The 24,135-nt window shown below is 59.1% G+C and overlaps 1 protein-coding gene across 3 annotated transcripts in view; it reads right to left on the bottom strand.

The window, feature by feature from the left end:
* The window catches only part of TMEM104 (transmembrane protein 104), a 54,632-nt gene that overhangs the window by 8,163 nt on the left and 22,334 nt on the right, over window positions 1-24,135 (bottom strand). For all 3 annotated transcript variants that reach the window (XM_070389038.1, XM_070389040.1, XM_070389039.1), the window contains exon 9: window positions 6,412-6,505. In XM_070389038.1, coding sequence (XP_070245139.1) covers window positions 6,412-6,505 — 94 coding nt within the window. The remainder of the gene's footprint in view (window positions 1-6,411; window positions 6,506-24,135) is intronic.

Genomic DNA, 24,135 nt, shown 5'->3' with positions numbered 1-24,135 from the left:
AGCAATCACTCAAACACGTGTCCGTCCCTTTTATCATCACAGAAACCTTATTTCCTATCCTGATAGCCCAGGCCAGCAAGAAAACCTGTAAATCCCAAGTCCTCACCCAATTCTCCTTCTGTGCAAGGAGGGTCCTGGGGTCAACCCATGACCCCGCTCAGGTCGAGTCACAGTCATGACCCTTCCCTGCTGAGCGTCTCTGACCCAGGTGTCAGCTAATCTCTGGGGGACGAGGAGGAGCTGGGGCAGGCCGCTCACACCTGCTCTGTGAACCAGAGCCACCTCTTCCTGCTCCGCTGAAGGTCATACGAGGGCAAGCTGTCCCCAACACCAGGTTGGCTGTAGGGACTCAGCGTCTGCTTTCTGTACGAGGCTGGGTGGGAACCAGAAGGGAACTGTTTGGGCTCTTCAGTGCCCATTTCAGCCCATCCTTCGGGTCATCGCCCTCCCGCCTGAGTTCAGGCTGTGGTCGGGGCAGAGGCTCCTTTCACACTCAGAGGGGACAGGACACAAGGACACACTCGCTCTCTGGTGGGGAGGGGCGCCCTCGGGGGAGAAGGGAAGCCCCCTGAGCAGATGCACTAGGCTCCAGAAGCACCGTGGCCCTGGGTCAGATTTTGTGCCAGGCCCACAAGACATTCTGTGGTCTCTGGCCTTGCCTGCGTAACTCGCACAAGTCCCCTGGGTTTTGATGAAGGAAGGGACTTTGGATCTGACCGCCTTCCCTGTTGGATCAACCCCTGAGGTTTCCAGAGGATTCGAGCTTGGTGGGCATCATTATCATCTCAGAGGCAGGAAAGAAGGGCATTTAAGTAATCAACTTAGGGGATGGAGGTTCTCCTCCAGAAGGACTCAGCGCAGAGCCTCAAGTGTCTCAGGAGGAGCGGGTCATTGATCAAGGGCAGGTATTTGAGTCTCTGAAGCAATCAAGCCTTAAGTACAAAATCAAGAGCTCTGGCCTTTTCATCCTTCGACTTTCCACACCCTCAAGGCATGGCAAGTGGCGGCTGGGAGGGCGGGCTCTCAGTTTTTCTTAAGCTGTCTGAGCCGGCTCTGTTTGTAATCTCTGGGAGAGCGCAGCCCAGGGGCCTCTGGCTGGCAGGCAGACTAATCTTTGGGGAGATCAGAAACATAAAACTTCCACACCGTCACTTTTCCCCAAGGCGGCTCAGTCCTTTCTAAACCTTTTCTTCTTACTCCTTCCCCCTCGGATTCGGATGTCTAAGCCCTAACCCCTGATGTGACCGCACATGGGGTGACTGTGCTTCCCAGGGGGTGCTGGGAAGAATCTGCCGCCAGTGCAGCTGGGGACGGGGCTGCTAAAGAGCTGTTACAGGTCAAATGAGATCAGAAGGGTGGACCCTAATCTGATGGGATATGTGCTTTTTTTTTTTTAAGAAATTAAAAAAATTTTTATTTAGTTATTTTTGGCTGCTCTGGGTCTTCATTACTACACGTGGGCTTTCTCTAGTTGGGACGAGCAGGGGTTACTCTCTGCTGTGGTGCTCGGGCTTCTCTTGTTGCGGAGCACCAGCTCTAGGGCACGCGGGCTTAAGCTGCTCCGTGGCATGTGGGACGTTCCCAGATCAGGTTTCGAACCCATGTCCCCTGCACTGCAAGGTGGACTCTTAGCCACTGGACCACCAGGGGAGTCCCACGTGCTCTTCTAAAAAGAGAGAGGGGAGACAGAGCACACGCTGTCTGCACACACAGAGGAAAAGCCATGTGACGGTACGGTGAGCAGGTGGTCACCTACAAGCGAGGGAGGGAGGTCTCACCAGAAACCAGCCCTGAAGGCTCCTTGATCCTGCGCATCCAGCCTCCAGAACTGAGAAAATAGACCTCTGCTGTTTAAGGCACTGGTTCATGGTATCGTTACGACAGCCTGAGCCCACTAAGGCAGCTGATGAGCAGCGGCTGGATGCAGAGAGAAACCAGGAAAGCCAGAAAGAGGGGAGGCAGAGCTGTGACAAGGGCATGGGGCTCCCCGGGGTCTGAAGGCAGATTCCGGGGCTGCTCGGGGCCACAGCTCCTCCGACACGGCCTCCTGACCCGGCTGCCTGGCTGGCGTTCACCCTGGCTTGCAGGCAGCCCAGTTCTGAGCGGAGGAGCACCTGTAAGTCCGTCGGGCACCTCGCCTGTCTGGGCCTCACCCCACTCTCTCTGCTAGAGTCCAGGAAGCTGACCTGCCGATCTCCTGGACAAGCAGGAGTCCCTGCCTGAAGGCCAGGTCAGCACAAGTGTCAGCCATGTGCAGGGCAGAGCTGCCGACAGCAGAGGCCGCTCAGAGAGGAGAGCCAGCCAGGGTCTTTGCTTGGGGCCGAGCCGGGCTCTGAGGTCAGCCCTGCCGCTAATGAAAGGGGTCATTTGGTGACAAGCGGCTCGCCCTTCAGCAAGCTTTAATTAAGTGTCTTCTCTACCCTAAGAGCCTTAAGACAGCATCCTCCGGTTCTTCTTTCAACTAATCTCTGCATCTGCAGAGAAAACTTTTGGAAAACCAAGAATAAAATTAAGACCAGAGTAAAACATACATAGAGAGGTTTTCCTGGATCCCCTCCGCTGGCTGTGTGGACACAAGGAGAGCCCTGGACAGTGGCCCGAGGTGGGGCATGTCGGGGTTGGGGGCAGCAGCAATGGCTCAGGACGAAGCCTGGCTGGGAGGGCAGATGGGGGTCCATGTGCTACTTTTATTTGGGGGGGTTCCTTCCTGGCCTTCCGAGAAGCACCAGTTGCATGAGGGGACAGCACTGAGTGGCCGTGAAGGAATTCAAACACCGAGCTGGTCTGTCGAGCCAACAGGATGTGGGGAACAGATGGCCCAGGCACGGATGACCCCGGACTGCTGGTGGTGACGGATCAGAGCAGTCCCAGCAGGAGACGCTCAGCTGAGATCAGTCATGGATCCATGGGGGGAGTTGGCCACTCGGCCACAGATAGTTCTGGGGACAGGCAAAATCGGACCCCTCGTGTTCCCGGGTGACGTCCCCTCCTGGGGACCTTCTGCCACTCGGGCCACCAGCCCTGGGTCCCACCTCTCCCTGCTGGCTCAGCCTGGAGGACAAATCTGGGGCACCTGCCAGGGGGAGGTGGGGTGTGCGGGGGCCGAGGAAATCCACGCGGCTCCAGCGTATGCACAGACCGCTGAGGGGGATGGTGCCTGACCCACTTTGAGGGGAGCACAGAGACAGGAATAACGCGCATGGTGCTGCTCTGAATACACGATCAGAGGGAAGGCAGCCCTGTGGGTCCCTAACAGCCCAGCCCGAGGAGGGCTGCCACGCCAGAGCTGCCTTTATTAGAGAGAAGCGGTTTTTTAATAACACTGAACGGGGCGCCCACAGCCGAGCCAGCTGTGTCCCAGAGCGGGAGGTGTCTGCTGGGGGTGGGGTGTGTTGCAGGGGATGTCGGTAATGGGGGTGAAGGGATGCTGCTGCTGTGGCCCCTTCCAGCCTGAGAGCCGCCCCCCTGGCCCCCGCCCTAGGCGCCCCAGGGGCCACGGTCCGCAGCGGTCAGTTAAGCAGCTGAAGGCTCCAGCTCTGGGGTCACAGCTGCTGGGACTGTGGGCCTGAAGGACAGCACTGTCGTCTGCGTCCCCTAAGTGTCCCTGGTGGATGCGTGGCTGACGGTGAGAACTAGGAGTTAGGAGGAAGCCCGGCCTCTCTGTGAGGCCGGCCTGCGTCTCATTACTGGGAGGCTCGGGCTTTCCTTGAAGACGTGGGGGTGACGTTGGTGGAGAGCAGGGAGGCATCCCATCTGGTGGGCCTGGGGCCCAGCGCTGGGCGGGGGGTGGGGCGGGGAGGCCAGACAGTGGCAGCCGGCAATGCTCTCAGATCTCGGCGGGGATACCCAGGGACACAGCTCTTTCTGGAGTGATTCGGGCCACGTCCCTGACCTCCTGGCCAGCCCCAAAAGAGGCTCACTCTGGGGCCACTCCTGGGACATGGTGGCCAGAGATGACGATGGTGAGGGTGTGCGCGGGGCTGGTGTCTGGACGCTGAGCGCTGTGCAGACAGCGCTTTCTACACGGTCTCATTGTATCTTCCGGGTCTCCCAAACTCAGCCACCTGGTCCCCCAGAACTTATTTGAGCAGCAAAAGAAATCAATGGTGGCGCTTGTCAGACATGTTCTGACGTTTTCCTGACACGTGGTTATTTGCAAAGGCCATCAGCCCTTTAGATCGCAACCAGGGGCTGCTGGTGGAGGGACCGGCCCGCAGGCTTCTCAGCTCGTCTGGAGCTCTGGGGTGGGGGGTGGGGGACGGCTGTGCTCAGGCGGGGTCCCTGCAGTCTGCCCTGGCCTCAACAGATGGCAGAACAAACTCCTAATTACGCACGAGAAAGCTTCCGGCTCAGCACATCTATTTATGGTTTTCCGGTCCCTTCGGTGTTCCTTCTTTCCTGTGCCTTCCAAGAACCCAAGCCAGCTGATTGCCACCCTATCTCCCCTCCCCGCTTGGCTCCCCCAGACATCCTGGGCCCTAATCTGGGCGGTGGGGAGCGACAGGGTGCGCGGGAAGTGGGAAGGCAGGGGGGATCTGGCCACAGAGCTGCCATTCAGCAGCAAAATGAAGAGGGGGCTCATCACAAACTGACAACTTGGCACACACTCGAGAGGACAAACAGGGCCAGGGCATTCACTGCCTCTGCAGGAGTTCTAGAAAAATTACCTGGGGTCATTTGGGGCCAGAAGCGAGACGCCCCACACCCACCGCGATATCCCACGGGCAGGGGTGACTTGCTCCCTCCTGTGGCGGGGTCGCCTGGCGGTTCCCTGGGTAAACAATTTCTGCTCCCTGTCCCCCCCCCCATCCTGCTCTGTCCTGTGCTCTGGGGTCAGGACCAGGGAGACCCCTTTGAGCAGGTCTGCAAAGGAAAATGCCCAGGTGGCTCCAGCGGGAACTGAACCCCAGGCTCAGCTACCTGTCAGAGGGCTGACATCACTGGGTGGTTGGGCTTCCACCCGAGAGGGCTTCGTGTCAGAGACGGCTTTCCTTTTCGAGCCCAGAGGCCTGACTCTCTCAGGGAGACAAATGACAGGCCTGAGCTGTCACCCACGGTTGGTGGAGAGGCTGCGGCCGATTGATTCTCTCTCGGATCAGAGGGAGAAGAGGGGCAAGGGACTTGCAGCGACAGCCGTGTCACCGCCTTGCGCCCTCTCTCAAGGCCACGGCCACCTCGCCCCGCCGCCCTGCCAGGGGCTGCCTCCGAGAGCCCAGGGGCTGCAGGTGGAGACTGGCGGAGGCCCCCTGCGGTCCCCTCGCGCCCTAAAGGGAGAGGCTCCGGCCGGGAGGAGGAGAAACGGAGCGGGGTCACAGTGGGCCGCGGAGGCCCACGCTGGGGAAAAGAGCAGCCCGTTTTCTAAAGCAGCTGAGCCGTGGGCTCCACTCCGTGAGCCCCGTCCTGGAGGAAGGCGAGGACCCCAAGAGCAGGACTGGGAGGGGCAGGGGCTGCGGGAGATGCCCAGGCACCCCGGGGCCCAGCTAGCGCTGGGAGCTCAGCGCAGCCTCTGCGGGTGGAGGCGGGTCTGACCCGAGCTCGGGGCCGCCTGGTGTCCGTGCCAGACACCCACCCTTTATTTACCGTCAGCCTCCTCTCTCCCTCCTACAACCTCTCTCCTCTGACACAGGCACCGCTCACCACACACAGACAGGACCTCACACTACACGTGCCCCCCGGGGATCCTGGGGTGCTGGGGAGACCCCTCTGCCAGGCCCATCAACCAGAACAGCAACAGCATCTTTGAGACCAAAACCAGTGTGCAACTGATCCCAGAGCACCTGCCGGGGACGGGGGTGACGGTGACTGCACGCCCTCCGGTCGTGGGCCCAAGTGGGTCCCAGCCCTTCCGGGTGGCTGGCAGGACGGTGTCGAAAGTGAATGAACTCCCAGCTGCCGACCTGGTGTTGGGGAGACCCCCGAGCTCCCCCAAGGACAGTGGGGGTCTTGCTCTTTGCAGCGTCAGTTGGAAGGTACTATGGTGTTTTTTTATGCTCTAGTGGCCGGGGACTCAAGAGGTGGCCACCATGGCCCGCTGAGTTTTAAGGTTGTGTCGCGTGGCATGTCTGTGAGAACAAAGAGCAGCTGCTCTCCTGCCCTGAAGGGGCCCAGCCCTATCCAGGCCTCTAGGAGCCCTGGAGCACTCCTCTGGGTGGTGGGGACCCAGTACAATCGGAACAAGTGGTCCTGGGCTGAGCCCGCTTTTGCCCACATTACCTCGAAATGACTTGTCTTTTTTTGGGACAAAATTTGCCCACCAGTAAAAAGGCACAGAGTGCCTGCCTCCTCCCTGCTCTCCGGAGTCCACGGGAGCCCCCTCCACCTCCCAGCGCTGGCTGCGAGCCCGCGTGGCCGTCTCAGGAAGACTGGGAATGAGGGGCGCGAGGCAGACCTCGAGATGCTTGTCAGACTCACCGATCCATCTCATCAGGGACGTGAGGATCTGCAGGTACTTGGTCTTCTGGACGTCAAAGAAGGTGAAGGGTCCGAGGAGGAGCGTGAAGACGGCCTGGTGACAAAAACGAGAGTGAGGAGGTGCAGAGGCCAGGCGCGTGGCACCCCGTGCGTGTGGGGACGGCACACTGTTCACGCAGCCTCCAGCCATCCCCAGGGCTGCTCCTAACCCAGGTGTGCGCCGGGAGCGGTAGAGGCTCCCTGGGGTCAGGCAGCACCGCCTGGCGAGTTCCTGGGACCAGGGCTGCAAGAGAAACTGAGACCCGTGCGTGTCTGCTGTGCCTCACACTTGTGGTCCTGAGGCGACTTTCTAGGCAAATCGCAGGTTATCTCTTGGGGACATGGCCCTGCTTGCTTCTCTTCTCAGTAAGTGCTGACCGAGGGGGTCACGGGCCCGGCAGCAGGCCGGCATGAGCACTGGTTAGGAAGGTGAGGCTCCGAAACAAACCCCAGGTACATCCTGGGTTCTCACGGTTTACTGGGAAGAAAGGATGGTGGGGTGGGGACGCAGGGGCCCCAATGACCCGGCGCAGTGGGAAGGACACCATCCTGAATGGTTCAGAGGACAGGATTAATCAGGATGTTGGTAATCAGCAACCTCTTGAATTCTGAGAGAAGGTGAAGCCTGGAGAATCGGAGCCAGTGTCTCCCAGGGCAGAGCCACAGAGAAACATCCTGGACCAGGAAGAGCAGGAAGCCCTGAGTGGACAGGTGTTGGGGGTGGGAGCCATGGGGGTGCCGGCACTGGCCCCCCCTCTGCCCTTCCTCTCTGGGGAACAGGGAGAGCGAGTGCTTCCTTAGGGGGAAAACAGAAGAGAATTCACACCCGGCCTTAGAGAACTGGGATCTGCGGAAACTGAACCCCCTCTACAAAAGAGAACAGGGAGGCGGATAAACGTGGCCCCATGGAGACTGGGGCTGGGGACGGAGGGAAGCTGAGGCTCTCCATGCCAAGCCGGCTGCTCCGAGAGCGGAGCGATTAGAAGCTGCTGGGTGGAGTTACAGGATGGCACCATTTCCAGTCTGCCACTCAGAAGTGGCGAAGCGGCAGACCTTATTAACATTTACAGTGAGCCGTTTTATCACGTTAATGCTAATGACGCTTGCCAGAGATGCAGCGGACGGTGCCAAGCCCAGAAGTGGGGAGCAGGGTTCGCTCTGGGGGAGTCGGGGCTGGCCCTAGGATCCCGGTGAACACATCCTAGCTGCTTGGCCTGGTGGCCAGTCCCTGGCTTCCCCGACAGGGGTGGGGGTGAGCCCGTTCCCCGACCCCGACTCCGCCCCGCCTGGAAGGGGAGCAGGATGTGGGAGAGGCTGTGACCGCTCATCCAAGTCCATTATCACTGTGAGAATGACAGGAAAGACTGAAGCGCCGCTTAAGCAAGGGCTCTAATTAGCTGGGGTGGGTACGGCCTCCTGGCAGTCCCCCGGGGCTGGGAGACTTCTGGAAGGAGCTTCCTTCCGGGGGGCCGACAACCAGCCCTGCTTCCGCTCTGGAAGAAGCAGCGGTTTCAGCAGGCGGGGTGATGGGGGAGGCAGAGGACAAGGGCTCCCGAGCAGTCCTTGCTGGTCCCCCTGTGGCCTGGGGACACAGGGAGGTGACAGTCACCCAGTCGTGTCCGATTCTTTGCCACCTCATGGACTATAGCCTGCCAGGCTCCTCTGTCCATGGGATTCTCCAGGCAAGGATATGGGTTGCCATGCCCTCCTCCAGGGGATTTTCCCAAGCCAGGAATCGAACTCTGGTCTCCTGCATGGCAGGCATGGCCTGGGGACACGCGAGGTGTGGGATCACCAGCTCCCGGCCAGCTGAGCCAGTCTGTCTGCAGTGCCATCAGCAAGTCATTTAGGAAAATTACCACCTCAGGGAAACTTTCCACTGATGAATTTCTCTTTTGAAGGATGGGGGTGGGACAATCACGTGGAAAAACATGGACCAAGCCACCTGCCATAAACGTTCTCCAATGACCCTGGGCTGCTTGAAACTAGACTGTGGTGTGCCCGGGCCAGGAGCTGGGGTGTTTCACTTCTGACCTACGATACCTCCAGCTGTGGGTGCCGGACATATTCGTGGTGGGTGGCTTATGGTGGGGGTCAGAGCTCATCTTGGAGGCCTAAAGACTGGGTTTTAGAAGGTTCTACTATGTAAAAACAAGGAGATCACAGAACCCGCCCTGCAGGCAGGCGGGGAATTCTGCTGCTGTGGGCCGCCCTAGGTCTCCTCTCCAGGAGGGACCCTGTCTTCATCCTCCTCCTCAGGAAATACGTCAATATCCTTTTACACACGCGGCCCCATTGCATACCCCCCTGTAGACGGGACTCTGCCGAGAGACCCTTCGTTCAAAGGGACGGAGCACACAGACACACCTTCCAGGGCAGAGTCTGGAAGTGTACGCGAGGTGCCCACCGAGTGCCAGGAAGCATGAGTCAGGCTGGGAATGGGGGTCCAGCCCTGCCGGGCTCTCTGGGGTCCACGTGCGTGACAACAGGTCTGTCCCCAGGCTGGGGGCAGGTGGTGAAGGGCTCTTTGGGGAGATGGGGTCAACAGCTGTGACATCTGTGGCTGGACAGCAGCTGGAATGTGCTTTCTTTATCCTCCCAGGTGGGGACCATAGACCAACCGCAGGGTCAGGGAAGACGTAGGGCCAATGGGCAAACAGCAGCCCCCACGCAGGGCGGAGCTCACGCAGCACTGGGAGCCCAGACCGAGACACGGCGCAAGCTGGGGCTAATTCAGGAACAGGTGTTCTCTGCAAATTGGTTCAGCCAGACTTGGCGTCCAGGGTGCGTGGCCTCACCCCGGTGCAGCTGCGAGGTCTGGGCGGGGGAACGGCCCCAGGGTCCCGGGGGTCCAGCCGGCCCGAGCTCACTGCTAGATGCTGAACAGCCACGCGTGGCACTGCCTGTCTTCCCTTCTCTTTTTACCCAAAGAAGGAATGAAAAGGCAGGAGACAGTCTGTCCTCCTGGGTTTTCCTGTCCAGCCTGTGTGACATTATAAATTAGCTGGCTCCCCGAGCCATTTCCAGACACCCAAACGCCATTGATCAGTTCAAGTTCGGGATCTGTTCAAGGACTCTCCGAGTCAGACTCATTACAGGAGGCAGGGACACCAACTGCTGTGGCCAAATGTGTTTCTTTAAAAAAACAAACCAACAAAAAGAACGAATTCTTTGGTCTCTAAATGAAACCTTTGAATCGGTCACGGGAACAAAGTCTGAGACCCGGGAGGGTGCAGATGGGGCTGCGTGTGGGTCTCTCTCGTCCAGCTGGTGAGTCGAGACGCCCACCGAAGGCACGGAGTCCTGGGGGGGTCCTGGTGGACAGGAAGTGGCTCACGTCCCTGGCACGCTTGGCCATGGCTCTCGCGATGTCCCGGGGGGGCTCGGTGAACTTGACTGGGAGTCTCAGCACTCGACAGGGCTGCCTCTCCACCTGTGTCCCCAGGCAGGTTAAGGGTGCCACCCACCTCCGGCTGCTCCCACGACCCCCGAGTCCTTCCTCACTGTGCTCATGTCTGGCAGCTGCTGTAACCTGGTGGCTTAAAACCACAGGAGTGTGCTTTTTTACAGTCTTGGAAGGGACACAGGGAGCCTGGGAGGAGTCAGAGGTGTGTGTGTGGGGGGGGAGCTCACAGTGTTAACAATGCATAATGTAACTCAGGTGGGCAGAGGGCTGGCGGCAGGTTGGGACTGGGGAGATGTCTGGAGCCCCGTGTCCCTGTCGTGATCCCTCCCGGGCCCGAGCTCGCTGGCACCCATGTCCCCTCCCCACACTCAGCCCCAAGCACACCTGCTCGTGCTCGACACGCACGCACGCACGGTTTCAGGGCCATCTGTAGCGCCACACCAGCTATACCTCCTGCAACAGGCGGCAGCGAGAGAACACCCTAGACGAGCAGCAGAACGGTCACCAGGCAGGGGCCGGGGCCTCCTTTGCTGATGAAGGGGCAGGGGGTCTGGAGAGGCCGGGTGACCCAGGAAGCAGTGGACGGGACTGGGTGTCTTCCGGCCCTGCCCCACCCCGCCGACCCTGTGATGCACACGCTCCCCGCTGTGTGAGGCTGCTTCCCCGCCACGACACCTCCTCTCCCCACTTCCAGCTGGTTCTCACCCTCACGCCTCTCCCCTCGTGACTGCCCTTTCCCCTCCACCTTCCTTCTCTCTGTCACCTCTCAAGCCCCACTCAGGTGCCAGTCTCCCCCGCCCGCTTTGCCAAACATTTGTATCTTCACTTGGGGGGCTCCTGACTGAATCACCAAATGCACGTTGGGTACCACACCACTTAAATTCTTGTAGGTTCCCTGTTTTTTTTTTAAAATATTTATTCGGCTGCCTCAGGTCTTAATTGTGGCATGGGTTTAGTTGCTCTGGGGCACGTGGGATCCTCTTGGGCCAGGGATTGAACCCGTGTCCCCAGCATTGCAAGGCGGGTTCTCAACCGCTGGACCACCAGGGAAGTCCCTGGAGTTTCAACATGAAAGGCCAGCAGAGCCACTTGGCATCTCCGTGCTCTGGGACTGGAGGGGGCACTCAGACTTCTCTGTTAATCCAGCAGGGGTGATGGAGAAAAAGTTCTGGAAGGGTGAATGCTGCCTGATCTACCTAAACACACAGAGACCCTTGGGCGGGCTATGGAGGACACTGGGCCCTGGGGAGCCAGTTCACACGTACCAAGGGCACAGCTGAGCTCTCTGGACTGATCCTGGAGGTCATTTCAAGTGACAAAGGACACAGACGCCTCGATCACAGGGCCGGCCTTGTTGGGGTTAAGAGTTAATTGGGATTAATGGCAACTCAGCACGAACCCATCCCTAAACGGGAACTGAACTTTCAACGTGTCCTTGAAGTGCAGTGAAGACATGCTCAAGGAGTCTATTTTTACTTCTCAAGTGGCTGTGAACGTTTTGGTTTGGAAGTTTACATCTTCCCAACTTGAATTACAACGTCTGATGACGCGGCAATGAGGAGGAGGTGTGCCCTGGGGCAGCGAGGGGCAGAGTGGGGGCCAGAGGCTTTGGGGCCACATGCTTAGGGTGGGGCCCTGTGTCCTGAGGGTGCCCCAGCTAACGGCGAGACCCCAGAGTGCTTGTGAAGGTCCCAGAGCGCATCGCGTGTGCAGAGAAGGTAGTCGGTGAACATCAGCCCTGGCCGCATCACCCCAGCAAGGAGCAGCACTCCCTCGTGGGAGGGTGGTGTGAATTCCACCTGTCCTCCCAATGTGCTGGGACCGGGGAATGCAATACAACTGAAGCCAAGTGAGGAGCTCCTGCCACACAACGTTAGGTCAGGACTCTTCCTGTTGCATGACCTGCAGCCCGAGCGCTCTGCAGGGCAAGTTCACGTTCATCCCCATCGAGCGAAGGATGAACATGTGGGAAGGAGAGCAGAGGCCCGTGCACAGCGCTCGGTGGAGCCCGAGAACAGCTCATCAGCCAAAACCCTGCAAGGAGAGGCAGCGCCGCTGAGAGGAGGCCACCGGGACGCTGCAGCGGAACAGCACTCTCGCAGGAAACGGAGACTGAGGTTTCAGAATGACACTCTCCCCCAGAGGATGGGCAGGGGCGGCTGATCCCGAGAGCATGAGGAGCCCCGCTGTGGGAACAACGGGGCCCCTGCCAGGAGAGGCTGCCGGCCTTCAGACGACCAGTCCGGCCACGATGCGAGTGCTGCCAAGCTCTTACTCACTGATCCTTCAAATACGTTCGGCTGCTGGAGAAGGGGTGATGGAGTCAGACGGAGGCCAGATGCCTCTCCAGCCGCCGAATGAGCTGATTAGAGCAGGTCGCCATGGCTTAGGGTCCCTGGGTCCCTCCCTGGATTCCCCTCAAATCTCACCCAGGAGGTACCTGGGAGATGCTTGCTGAATAGAATGAAAGATTCAGGTGATGCCTGAAGATAAGAGTGGAGACTTGAGGCCCAGACACTCTAAAAAGGCTTCTGGAGCACAGAAGTCAGCTCTAGAAACCCGCTATCATCTCACGACATCTGCAGCAGAAAGCCAAGTTGGCTCATGTCAAACAATTCAGTCCCATTTGGACTGAGCGAGAGCTGAGACATGTTAACACCTGTGGCTCCCGTCAAAAGGCGAGTGCATGACTGCTGAGGAGGCAGAGCCCGGGAGAGAAGGGCACAGAGCCAACAAGGAGCCGGAAGTTATAGGTCCCCCAGGGAGTTCTTAAACAGCCACTGGGCTACAGAACAGAGGCAAGAAACCAAACCCACATGGTGGGACCTCGACTGCCCATCAGACCTGGGAATTGGGGAGAAAAGACCTGTCCTCACGCCTGATTAACTCTGAAGAGGAGGCAACTCTGGGGGTGGCTTCCGGGCAGCAATGCAGACCGGCCAGGGAGGGGGGACCTGAAACACCTTTGCCAGAAGACGGGTGAAAACGCTATTTGTCTCTGAGACGGGGGAGCCTGGGAGAGTGATTTCAGGGAGGAGCCATGGAAGGGGTGGCTGCTCCCAACCCTGCACGTGCATTCAACTCTGCCTGTCCAAGCCCAGAGGATGTGAGTTCCGTTGGTTTGGGGTGGGGAGGGGACGGCCTGGAAAAGAACATCCAAAAGGCCCTGGATGGAGCCGATGCGGCAACTGCCCGAGACGAGGGCTCCTGGGACCGCGTGTGCCATCCGAGAGGGGAGGGCGGGACACAGGCAGTCCAGGCCCCTGGGGGCAGCGCTCCCATCGGACCTGCGTCTCTTGTATTGGCAGGCGGGTTCTTTACCCCTGAGCCCCCAGAGAAGCCCGAACCAACATTACCAGGCATCTACTGAGCGCCCAAACACGACAACATCTTCCATATAAGATTGCTTTTTAATCCTGATACCCTACACACTAGCTATTGTCTTCATTTTGAAAAAAAAAAAAACAACAACAACTGAGGCTGAAGAGGACTAATTAACTTGTCCACGATCTCGTAACAACCAAGACAGCTGAGACCAGAGGCTGTCTGTATCCAAGGCTCATTCTCTCTGCACAGCACTTGACCCCCTGCCTTGATTACGCCCCAGAGAAAGAGTCTCTCCAGGACCCGCTCCAAGGCTGGCTCCCGGAGGGCCGGGGGCAGGAGGGCTGGGCCGGTCCAGTGGCATTAGCCTGGCACGGCTGCCGCCTCCCTCGCCCTCTGATTGGAGGACAAGCCTGCGCGCCCGTGTTGTCTCTTTCTCAGCTGAAAAACCAGATGGTACCCAGTGGTGGGCAGGGTTCCAAGGATTTGATGCCAGAGCCTCAACCCTTGTGGTTTGTGTGTGTGTGTTAGAGAGGGAGATAAATATTGTGGAAAACCCACGCAGTCACTCACTCAATGATGATAAGCCCCGGGGTTTATAAAGGACAGCTTGGCTCCTTACAAGTGTGAAAAGAGAGATGGGGCGGTGGCGGTGGTGCACACCCACAATGCCAGGTGAAAGACTGAGGGGCCTGACCTTGCACGAGGTGGGCTTTAAGAACATGATGACAAGGAGCTGCGGAGGGTCGGGGCTGTGGGAGGATGAGGGAGGTGGGGTGAAACAGGTGGAAGGCTGGGGGCCCTGTGGGGGGAAGAGACCTGACTTTGGAGCCGTCACCCGTCCTAACGTTAACACTCCACTGCTCACGTTCCAGGTGACAAGGGGCGGCAGAGACAGACATGGGCGGTGAGCCCGCCTCCTGGAGACTGGATGGCTTCTGACTGCTCCCCGTGATCTGCAGCGCCCGCCCCCCCCAAAGACAGGGGGCCCCTAAGCCCTCACGGAGGGGCAGCTTCCGTCCCGGCAGTGAGGAGCGGAGGATGGCCCAGGTCTCTGGGAAAGGGAGGGCTGGTTGGAAGAGGAGGTTTTGAGGCTGGAACAGCAGCTGCCCACCTGAGGGGTCTCGTCCACTCGGACGCTCACAGAGCGCCCCCTCCCCCTTTGTGGCCGGCCTCACGCTGGCTCTGGACCCAAAGGTGGACAAGGCTCAGCTCCGAGCCTTGAGGAGCTCCCAGTGAAGCCAGGGGACTGCACGCGGATGAGTCTGATTAACGCCATGGCACGGGGTGTCATGGGGGGAGCCCCTGATTCAGCCTGGAGTAAGTGAGTGCCTGTCAGACTCTGCAGCAAGGGGAAGGCACATGAGGGGTGCAGAGCTGTGAAAAGTGCCCAGCGTCTGCGGGGGTCAGTGGCCAGTGAGGGTGAGGCAGTGGTGACAGAGAAAGTTCCAGAAGGGAGATCAGAGCAGACTATATTTCGTGGAGGAGTTTAGAGCTGCCTCACACAGAGAGAGGCATTCCTAAAGGGTCCTGAGCAGGGAAATGGCAGTCAGGTTAACCTTAAACCAGACTGAAAGAGTCAAAGACAGAAAAGCCTCATGACCTTGGGGCGAGCCTCATGTTGGGAGGCGGCCGGGCTGGATGGTGGGGAGGGGGCTGGTGAGGGGCACCTCTCCGTGGACAAGTGGTCCAGGCGCCCAGGGCTCCAAGGTGAGCCACTGAACCCCCCGGTGGGAGCCCTCCCTTTTTTCATGGGATGAGATCCGAAAAGGACTCGAAACACTAGAATTGGGAGTCCTGGGGGCTGGAGAAGAGAGGGCAGGGTGGGGATGTCCCCGTCCAGCTGGGCGCGGTGACAGCCGCGGGAAAACGCTGAGCTGGCCCTGGCGGGGAGCCCTGTGGAGCCAGGGAGGCACGTGAGCCCAGGGCAGGCTCCCAGGCAAGAAAACAGGCCTCAGGACTTCCCTGGGGGTCCAGTGGATAAGACGCCAAACTCCCACTGGGGGTCCGATCCCTGGTCGGGGAACATGCCGCCAGGTCTCGTAGAGGGAGGCAGGGTTTTTCTAACGGGCAGCAGGGTTTGAAAAGCTGCAGGAAAGGACGGCAACATCGCTCCCCAGGCTCAGCGAACCGAGGCACAGAGAGAACTTCTCAGGCACCGCGCCTGGTTCACCACGTCCCACTCTTCAGCTACTGAAATCTGTCTGCGGAGAACTGGAAACAGCTCTGGGTCCTGGTCTATTTCTGCTAGATGTCAAGGAACAAGAGAGGAGGGGGCACTTGGCAGTCCTCCCACCCCTGGGCCTGGCCAACTTATTACACACTGCCTCACAGACGCGAGGAAGCTGGAGGCACTGGCCGTGTGATCCTGGGGCTGGGGAACAGTTGTCGGGGCCAGAACGGGATCCACTGGGCCTTACGGGTCCTCAGAACGGGAGGCCTTGAGGGGAACAGGCGGGCGGGTATCACTCTGCATCGTGGACTGTGTTAACGGAAGGTGGGGACCCTCTGGGCCGTCAGTCCTGCCACTCGGCTCTCTTGGGAGAAAGCACCCATATCCCCAGCCATGCAACCCTGGGCTGGATGGGCAGTGAGCCCTGTGGACCTCAGGACCCGCACGGCTGTTGGTGCCTCCAGGAACCGGCTGGCATCTGACTGCTTCTGCTGCAACCCCCGCCCGCCCAGGGACAGGAGGTGGCAGAGCCATTGCTGCTGGCACCTCGGCCGGATGTGTGGGCACCCCACGCAACTCCCCCCTCCCCCAATCTCTGCACAGGGAGAGCGGGTGCTGGGAACTGGGCTCTTCATGGGGGCTGGAATGGAGGAAGTCGGGTGCCTGGACACAGGAGCCCTGCAGCAAGCAAGCACGGGCGGCTGGCTCCACCCCTGCCCTGCAGATCACTGACCTCCAAACAGTCAGGAAAGGGCAGGACTCTTTGCTGGGTGCCCAGTAACCTTGGACGTGGGGAGGGGAGCTGGCTGATCAAGGAGCTCTGTCGAGTTGGGTATGAGAAATCTGGCTGAAGACCCCCGGCTTCCTCCCTGGTGGATGGTCAGAGCCCAGAGGCCTCTCCATGGGGCTGGCACGCTGTGGCTCCGGGAGGAAGCACCACCCACAGGGGCCTGATGGCCAAGGCGGCAGAGGGATACCGCCGGAGGGCCCCCTGTCTTGGGGATGCTGAGAGTCTGAAAGCGGCCTGATGAGGGCAGCAGAGCGGCTGCGTCCCTGTCGGGGAAGAGTCCGGATGCCATGGAGCAGCTAAGCCCACGCCCCACAACCACTGAGCCTGTGTGCTGCCACTACTGACGCCCGAGCACGGAGGAGGCGTCACCTTCAGTCTGTGACTCGTGACGCCAGCCCGGAGGCCTGTGACGCCTGCCCGTTCGTTCCTGGGGGAGGCTCGGTTCGGGAGGGCCCTGACCCCCACCTCCCTGGCCGAACCTCGGGAAGCAGATCCATGGGAGACCAGGGCAGGCCTCTCCCAGGGAGGCTGGGTGTCGGCAAGACCACGTACCGCTGCGAGAGGGCCTCAGCCAGCAGACTTTCTCAAGGGGGAGAGGACCCAGAGTCACCCTTGGAACTGGTGCAAAGTGCCGATTCCTGGGCCTTGCAGTCTGAGATGCTGCTACATTAGGTCTGGGGTGTCACCTAGCAATGTTTTTTTTTTAATAATTTAAATTTATTTTTGGTTGCACGGGGCCTTCGTTGCAGGCTTTCTCTAGCTGCGGTGAGTGGGGCTACTCTTCTCTTCAAAGCGTGGGCTCCAGGTGCACCAACCTCAGCAGTTGCCACTCCCGGCCTCAGTAATTGTGGCGCGTGGGCTTAGCCACTCCATGGCATGAGGACTCTTCCCGGACCAGGGATCGAACCCACGTCCCCTGCGTTGGCAGGCGGATTCTGACCCACTGTACCATCAGGGAAGTCTAGGAATCTATATTTTTCATACGTGCCAGTGATCCTGGAACCAAGCTCTGAGACCCAGTGGAGTGAGACTTGTGTCCTGACCCGGGGAGAGGGAGGGCTGAGCAGCGTTCCTGGAGGCCGGTGACCTGTCCCTGGGGTGGAGGGCAGCCTCCTGAAGGGCAGTGAGCAGTTCTCCTGCCAGAACTGCTCAGATGTCACAACTTGGTCGGGGAGGGGGGAGTCGGTGAGGCTTCCAGCCATGATCAACACCCAACCTGGCCCACTGATCACGTCCCTCCTCCTGTCAAGGTTTCCAGAGAACATCTCAATCCGCAAGTTCTTCCCGGAGCTCAACTCAGAGGCCCTGCAATGCCCTGTGACCTGTCCTTCCGCCTTCATGCAGCATCTGCTCGGCGCGCCCTCTGCAGCACCCCTCTCGGCACTGCAAGCCTGATTAAAACGTGCCTTGGTCTACTCTAACCCATGAGAGAGCCCGCCCATGTGCTAATTAATCAGATGTCATCACTGATCTGCACCCTAACTGCTCGGCCCCGTCTCATCGCGCCCGAGTCCCAGGCACCTCTCTGCTGCCTGCACTTCCTCTGGGGTTCTCTGGCTCCTGCGTTCTCCTAGGGGCCGGCCTGTGGGCTGGGGGACGCGCCCTCAGGTACCTTCAGCCCCTGCCCAGTTTGCAGGGCCAGCACCTCTGGCTGGGACACCAGCCACACAGAGGAGCGCAGTTATTACTTTAGAAGGAGTGCTTTATTTAATTAAACCATTACTGCCAGGGCCCTGGGGCACTGTTTAGAAAGACAGCAGATTCTGCTTAGAATAGACACCCTGTAACAGAGAAAACATTGCTCAGGGAGGGGCACGGCCTCCCAAGTCAGCAGGGCTGTTGCGAGGACTATGGACTCATCTGTGCCCCGAAGCAGCGGAGAGACCAGAGCAGGAGGAGGAACACGGTTTGGCATATACAGCTCTGATCCTAGTTAGCACAGAGTATTTAAGAACAACTCATATTATCCTTAGAACTCCTGAGAGGCTGCGATGCTTCCTTGACCACAATTCATTCCCAGACTTTTTGGGAAATGAAGCCAAAAAAAAAAAAAAAAGAGCAAGGGAGAGTAGAGATCTGAAATTGACAGCTGGGGCATTTCCTTAAAGAATACAGAGTCTTTTTTTTTTTTTTTAAGCTGTTTGCCCAGAAATGGGAGGTTTTGGAGCAGAGGGGATACAGAGATGACCAGAGCTGGAGGATTTTGGGAGCTTTCCCGGAGAGGCGTCTTCTTTTTTTCAAAATGAATTAATTCGGTTGTGCTGGCCCCTAATGTGACATGTGAACTCTTAAGTGCAGCATGCACGTAGGATCCAGTTCCCTGACCAGGGACTGAAGCCTGGCCCCCCGCATTGGGAGCTTGGAGTCTTAACCACTGGACCACCAGGGAAGCCCCTGGAGCAGCTTCTTGAGACGACTGCCTGAAAACACACCACACACACACACGGGTCAGTGGCCAGGACCCACCCGAGGCGCTCGTGAAGCAAGGAGAACCAGCTTTCTTACCCTCTGATCTCGCTGAGCACAAATAGAGAAGCCTGGCACTCAGGGTGTGCCTGAGATCAGTGTGAAGCGTGGATAAAAATGGCCCAGGAAGAGCACAGTGCAGAAGGTCCCCAGCGGGGATGAACACTCCCCACAGAGACCTATTTGGAAGTTTCCCAACCAAATTGGCCTGTGCATGAGCGTGGGCCGTGGATATATTCTTAATATGCTCCATGAAGCTTTCCTGGCTTGGGGCTGTGTGTGTGTGTGTGTGTGTGTCTCTGATGCCCACGCCAAATCCACATTGGCCTGTATCTATACAAGCCCGGCTCTGGATTCCCACTTACACACGAACACGCGGATACTAGAATTTACCCAAGAGATGGGCTTCTAAAGGTTCTATTTATAAATACTTAATTTCCACAGAACAGTGTTTTACACACACTAGGGAAACCAAGAACTCAAGAGAAACCTGCCGTGAGTCCTTCTGTAAAATAACAAACTGTTCTGTAACAAGTAATTACCCCTCGGAGTTTGTCTTTTACGTTGGGGTTTTCATACGACGGGGCTGCTTAGAAGCCGAGTCTGCCGGCAGCGCCTGCGACCGGCTGCGGCTCACAGATGACTTTCCTGTCAGTGCCTGTCTTTGGGCCTGGGGAACCGGGGGCAGGGAGAAAGGACGAGACACCAGACAAGCCAAACCGACAGCTCCCCACAGGCCCGGGGTATAAGCGGCCGGCGCCCAGGGCGAGTCCTGTTTGTAAGGACGCACTGGTTACTTTCCAGGCGACAGAGCGGGGGACGTTCCAACAGGGTCAGAGAGACACTGAAGCGGTCGTCAGAAGGGGGTCTCGGGAGCTGGAACTGAGCTCCCTTAGCCCAGCAGGATGGAAGGAAGGCAGAGGGTCCCAGCTCACCCGGGGAGCAGCTTCTGAGGCTGGGGGAGGGGGCGGTGGGGACTGTCTGTGATCCCGACTCCCGCCACTTGGTGTTTTTACTGGGAGCTGGGAGCTGGCAGCACAGGGGAGTCAGCTCCGTCCTCTAAGCTGGCGGGTCAGGCATCAGCCATCACAGAGGCAGGACGTGGGGCGTGATGGATGGCGAGCTTAACGCCGGCGGACAGAACCCATGTCCCCGAGAACCGCATTAAGAACAAAAACAAGCAGCTTCTCATTGCACTGGAGGAAGCTGGGGCCAAACAACGCAGGGCACCAGGTTGGGGCTGGGGAGGGGGCGGGTGGGGGATCACTGTGATCCAGCGAGGGGGCGGGGGCGGGGGGCGGTCGCTGTGGTCCAGCGAGGGGCGCTACCCAGGTCTCCTCGGAAAGGTGAGGGCTGGTCTGGAGCAACGCTGGGCAGCGCTGGGCTGGCATTGGGCACAGGCACCAATGGGGGGTGACGGCTGCGGGCCCTGGGGGTGCCCTGACAGGAGCTCCAGAGACAAGCCATAGTGTTGGAGTGAGTGACAGTGTAATCTGAATTTCATTTAGAAAGGGCGGGGGCTGGCGTGGTGGAGGAAAGCACAGCAAAACACCAGCGGCCGCTCCCGGATGAGCCGGAGTGGCAGCTCCCCAGGAAAAGGAAGGGAGAAAAATGCAGGCCCGCCCCTGTGTTATCGATTTCCCTGAAAAAGAAGAGACAAGCTAATCCTTTAAAGTCAGTCATTTCAACCTGAGCGCTGGCCACTGTTTGAAGTTAGAATTTGCTCAACATCAGCGTCTGTCTGGGGAGTGCGTACACATGGTCTTGGGGTGTGAGGCATAAATGTTTTCTTCCTAGAGACCCAGGATTGCAGGCTGGAAGCAGAGATTGGGCACTTGGGGGGGGTCCACACCCTGGGGCACAAGTGTTCCCGGGGGCCCAGAGGAGCTGGCGGACGACCACAGACCCCCACCAACTCAGGGTGGGCCCAGCCTGGGGTTGGGGGAGCTACTCCACGGGCCACACCTTCAGGGGGTTGCCCAGCATGACTGGCGAAAGGGGAGGGACGGGTGAGGTGCAACAAAACCAGACTTCCAGGACGTCCCTGGTGGTCCGATGATTAAGAAACCACCCTGCAACGCGGGGGACACAGGAGTGACCCCTGGTCGGGGAACTAAGGCCCCAGGTGCCTCGGGGTGACTGAGCCCGCACGCCACAACTATAGAGTCCACGCACTGCAGGAGGCAAAGCTTCCTGGAGCCTCCAGAACGGGATGAGGCGCAGACACTGGAAGAGGAAAAGGAAGAGAAAGAAGACAGCGTCCCTGGTAGCCTAGGCAGGTCCCCAAACAGTCCCCCTCCTACAAGGGAGGCGCCTGGATGTCCCAGACCCTGTGAGGCCCCATCGGCAACCCCCTCCTTGCCCCAGGTGGCCAGGAACCTCGCCCAGCTTGTTCTGGTTTGGTGTTGGGCTGAGTCCCGACCCATGGGACTCAGACAGGGTGATGTCCCCAAACAAGGGACTACCGGGCTGTTTACTGTGCTGAGGGCTCAGCTCTGAATTTGTGGATGGAGCCAACCCCTGACTCCTCCCTGGAGACGGCTCATCCTGCCAGCATGGTGCTCGCCCTCCGGGGCCACGCCTCCGGTCTCGATGGCCCCTGCTTCCTTCTGGGTCCCCCACCCTGTGCAAATCTGGGCACAGCGCTCACGCTGTCTTCGTTGGAGTTGTGCTCTGGGGGTGCAGGCTGGTCTCCTGGGATGGTTCCCGAGAATCCCCAGGTCCTATAAAGTCACTGCTGCCGCTGAAACTTGTCGTCTCACCCTGACTTTCCCTCCTTGCTGGTCCCAGAGCCTCTGGGCCACCTCCTGCCCCAGAACCGGTGAGAATAAACGTGCAAGGGTTGACAGCGGTGACCCATTTATTAGCAGATGCCACAGCCCCAGGGCATCGGGGCCGCTGCTGAAATAACAGAGCGAGAGGCTGTGGCAGGGAGGGGAGACGCCTTGGGCAGATGTGCGGAGCTCCAGCTATTCACGAGAACGGGAGAAGCCCTCCTGGCCACCAAGGACTGAGGGGCAGCAGGAAGATGGTGGGTCTGTCAGGCAGACGGCGGGACGTGCCAACATGGATCACCAAGCAGGCCCCATCCTGGGCAGCCACGCCCTGACCTCTGCAAACATTAGGCTTCAGGACTGGTCAGCGGGTCCCTTCGTATCTGCGCCCTCATCTCTGCCTGAGCTCAGGCCCAGAAGGACCTTCAGCGCTAATCTGAGTCCGAATCAGACTGACCTGCTCCTTCAGGAGGAGATGGGGTGCAATGGCACCCCACTCCAGTACTCTTGCCTGGAGAATCCCATGGGCGGAGGAGCCTGGTGGGCTGCAGTCCATGGGGTCGCTAAGAGTCGGGCACGACTGAGCGACTTCACTTTCACTTTTCACTTTCATGCACTGGAGAAGGAAATGGCAACCCACTCCAGTGTTCTTGCCTGGAGAATCCTGGGGACGGGGGAGCCTGGTGGGCTGCTGTCTATGGGGTCACAGAGTCGGATACGACTGAAGCGACTTAGCAGCAGCAGCAGCTCCTTTAGGAAGAAGAGTCCAGCAGGCAGAACCCCCCATCCCCCTGCAGACCCCAACACACACCCTGCTTCTTCAAGGGGTGTCTGGCGGGAGAGGCCCCTCTGTCTGGCAGAGGGTGGTTGCACTACCCTCCCGGGTCACCCGGACCCTCGAGGTGGATCTCCCAGCTCCTGCGTTCAAGGCAAGCCAGGGTGACCTTGTCCTGGTCCAAAGCGGCCCGCAAGGGGCCCCCCGCCTGATGCTACCAGTTTGTGGCCGGGTCTCCAGCCAGGATGAGCTCCGCTCTGCCATCTGCGTGCCCGGTTCCGCCCGACCTGGCCTGCTGGGCGGCCGGTACCCCAGCAGCATTGATCCACTTGTGAGCAGTGGAGGTCGCTCCTACAGCTGGCTAGGAGCCCTCAGCACTCGGGGAGTCCCACTGCCCCCCCAGGACTGCCCTCTGACACTCTCGAGGAGCTGACGCCGATGGGGCCCAGGGCGTGGGGTGCAAGTGAGGCTGGACAGGACCGCAGGAACAAGGACAAGACAGCCAGGCAGTGCCCTTGACTCGAGGGGACAAGCAACACACGTCCGTCCTGCTTCCAAGACACTCGGGACAGTCTGATTCCTGAACGGGACTCATTTCCATACGACCCTGTCATTCAACAGTGGCCCCTGACTCCCCCTCACTGTGCAGGAGAATGAAATGCTAAATCCTGACTTTGTTTCCTACCCAAGTCGGAGACGCTGAGCAGAAAGAATCCCAGGATGCTCCCCAGCCTGCAGGCAAGGTTTCAGGTTTGAAAGTGCTGGGGCATCAACACTTTCCCATTTGATCCTTCAGAGGAGCGGGGTGGGGTGGGGTGGTGGGACTGGGGATGAGGCGGGGATCTGAGGATCAGATCCAGATGTTAACTCGAGTGGGCCCTCCAGATGGGGCCCAGGTCACCTCTGGCCCCAGCTGTGGCATCTTGCTGGGACGCCTGGGGGGCACAAGTGACTTGCGGGACCACCCCCAACTTTACAGCACCCTGTGGCTACTCCAAGGAGGGAGGAGACGGAGAAACTGACTCAGATCAGCTGCACTGGAATCACAGGATGTGGATGGAGCTCCGGGCCAAGGGAGGGGAGGAGGAATTTTCCGTTCGTTAAGGTCAAGGGCTTCGGGGAGGCCACTGGTGGCTGCGGGCAGAGGAAGCTCCCTTCTCACAAGCACTCACGATGCACACACGGGCTGGCCTCCGAAGGCAGTTAATATCCTAAGTGTTCTCGTCCTGTGTGTGCATCTCAGCAGCATTCCCGGGGAGGCACAGAAGAGATGATTTCCAAGGACTTTCTAAAAGCTAAATCATAAAGTAGAAGCCAGACTATACTGGCCTGGAAAAGACAAAAAGTGGCTATCAGAGATCCTTTGAAACAGGCAGGCCGGGCAGATGCACGGTTTCCCTGAGACAAAGAAGTGACTGTGTCTGGAGTGGGAAAGGGACCTTAAACCCACCTGCTGTCCTGCTCAACGTGGCAGCAGAACAGCCGGCAGAGAGAACCACCACAGGGGCAGGGGTGGGGCTTCCCTGGTGGTTCAGTGACCAAGACTCCGCACTTCCAATGCAGGCGGCCTGGGTTCCATCCCTGGTCAGGGGACTAGATCCCACCTGCCGCATCTGAGAGTACACATGCTGTTACTAAAAGGAACCCGCATGCTCCAACTGGGACCCACTGTAGCCAAATAAATATTTAAGAAAGGAAAGAAAGAGCGAGCTGTGGCGGGAATCTCCAGCCTGGAGGAACAATCTTCCAAACATGAATGACTGCGGCGGTGGGTGGGGGGCGGGAAGGCGAGGGAAAAGGATGCCCCTCGTCTCCCACGACCTAAGGGCCCACTTGATGGAGCAAGGACACAGGGGTGAGCCCTTCAGGCCAGACTTGGGAGGGAAGGCGCCGTTAGCACAGAGTGCCCAGGACCGAGGAAGGAAGCCCAGGTCGGCTGACCCCGTCCTCCAGTCACTGGGCCGCTTCCGACACACT

This window comes from Bos mutus, chromosome 19, assembly GCF_027580195.1.
Source record: "Bos mutus isolate GX-2022 chromosome 19, NWIPB_WYAK_1.1, whole genome shotgun sequence".
In the NCBI taxonomy this organism is placed as follows: domain Eukaryota; kingdom Metazoa; phylum Chordata; class Mammalia; order Artiodactyla; family Bovidae; genus Bos; species Bos mutus.
Note: the sequence above shows the minus strand (reverse complement) of the source record. Positions and strands in the feature narration are given on the sequence as shown.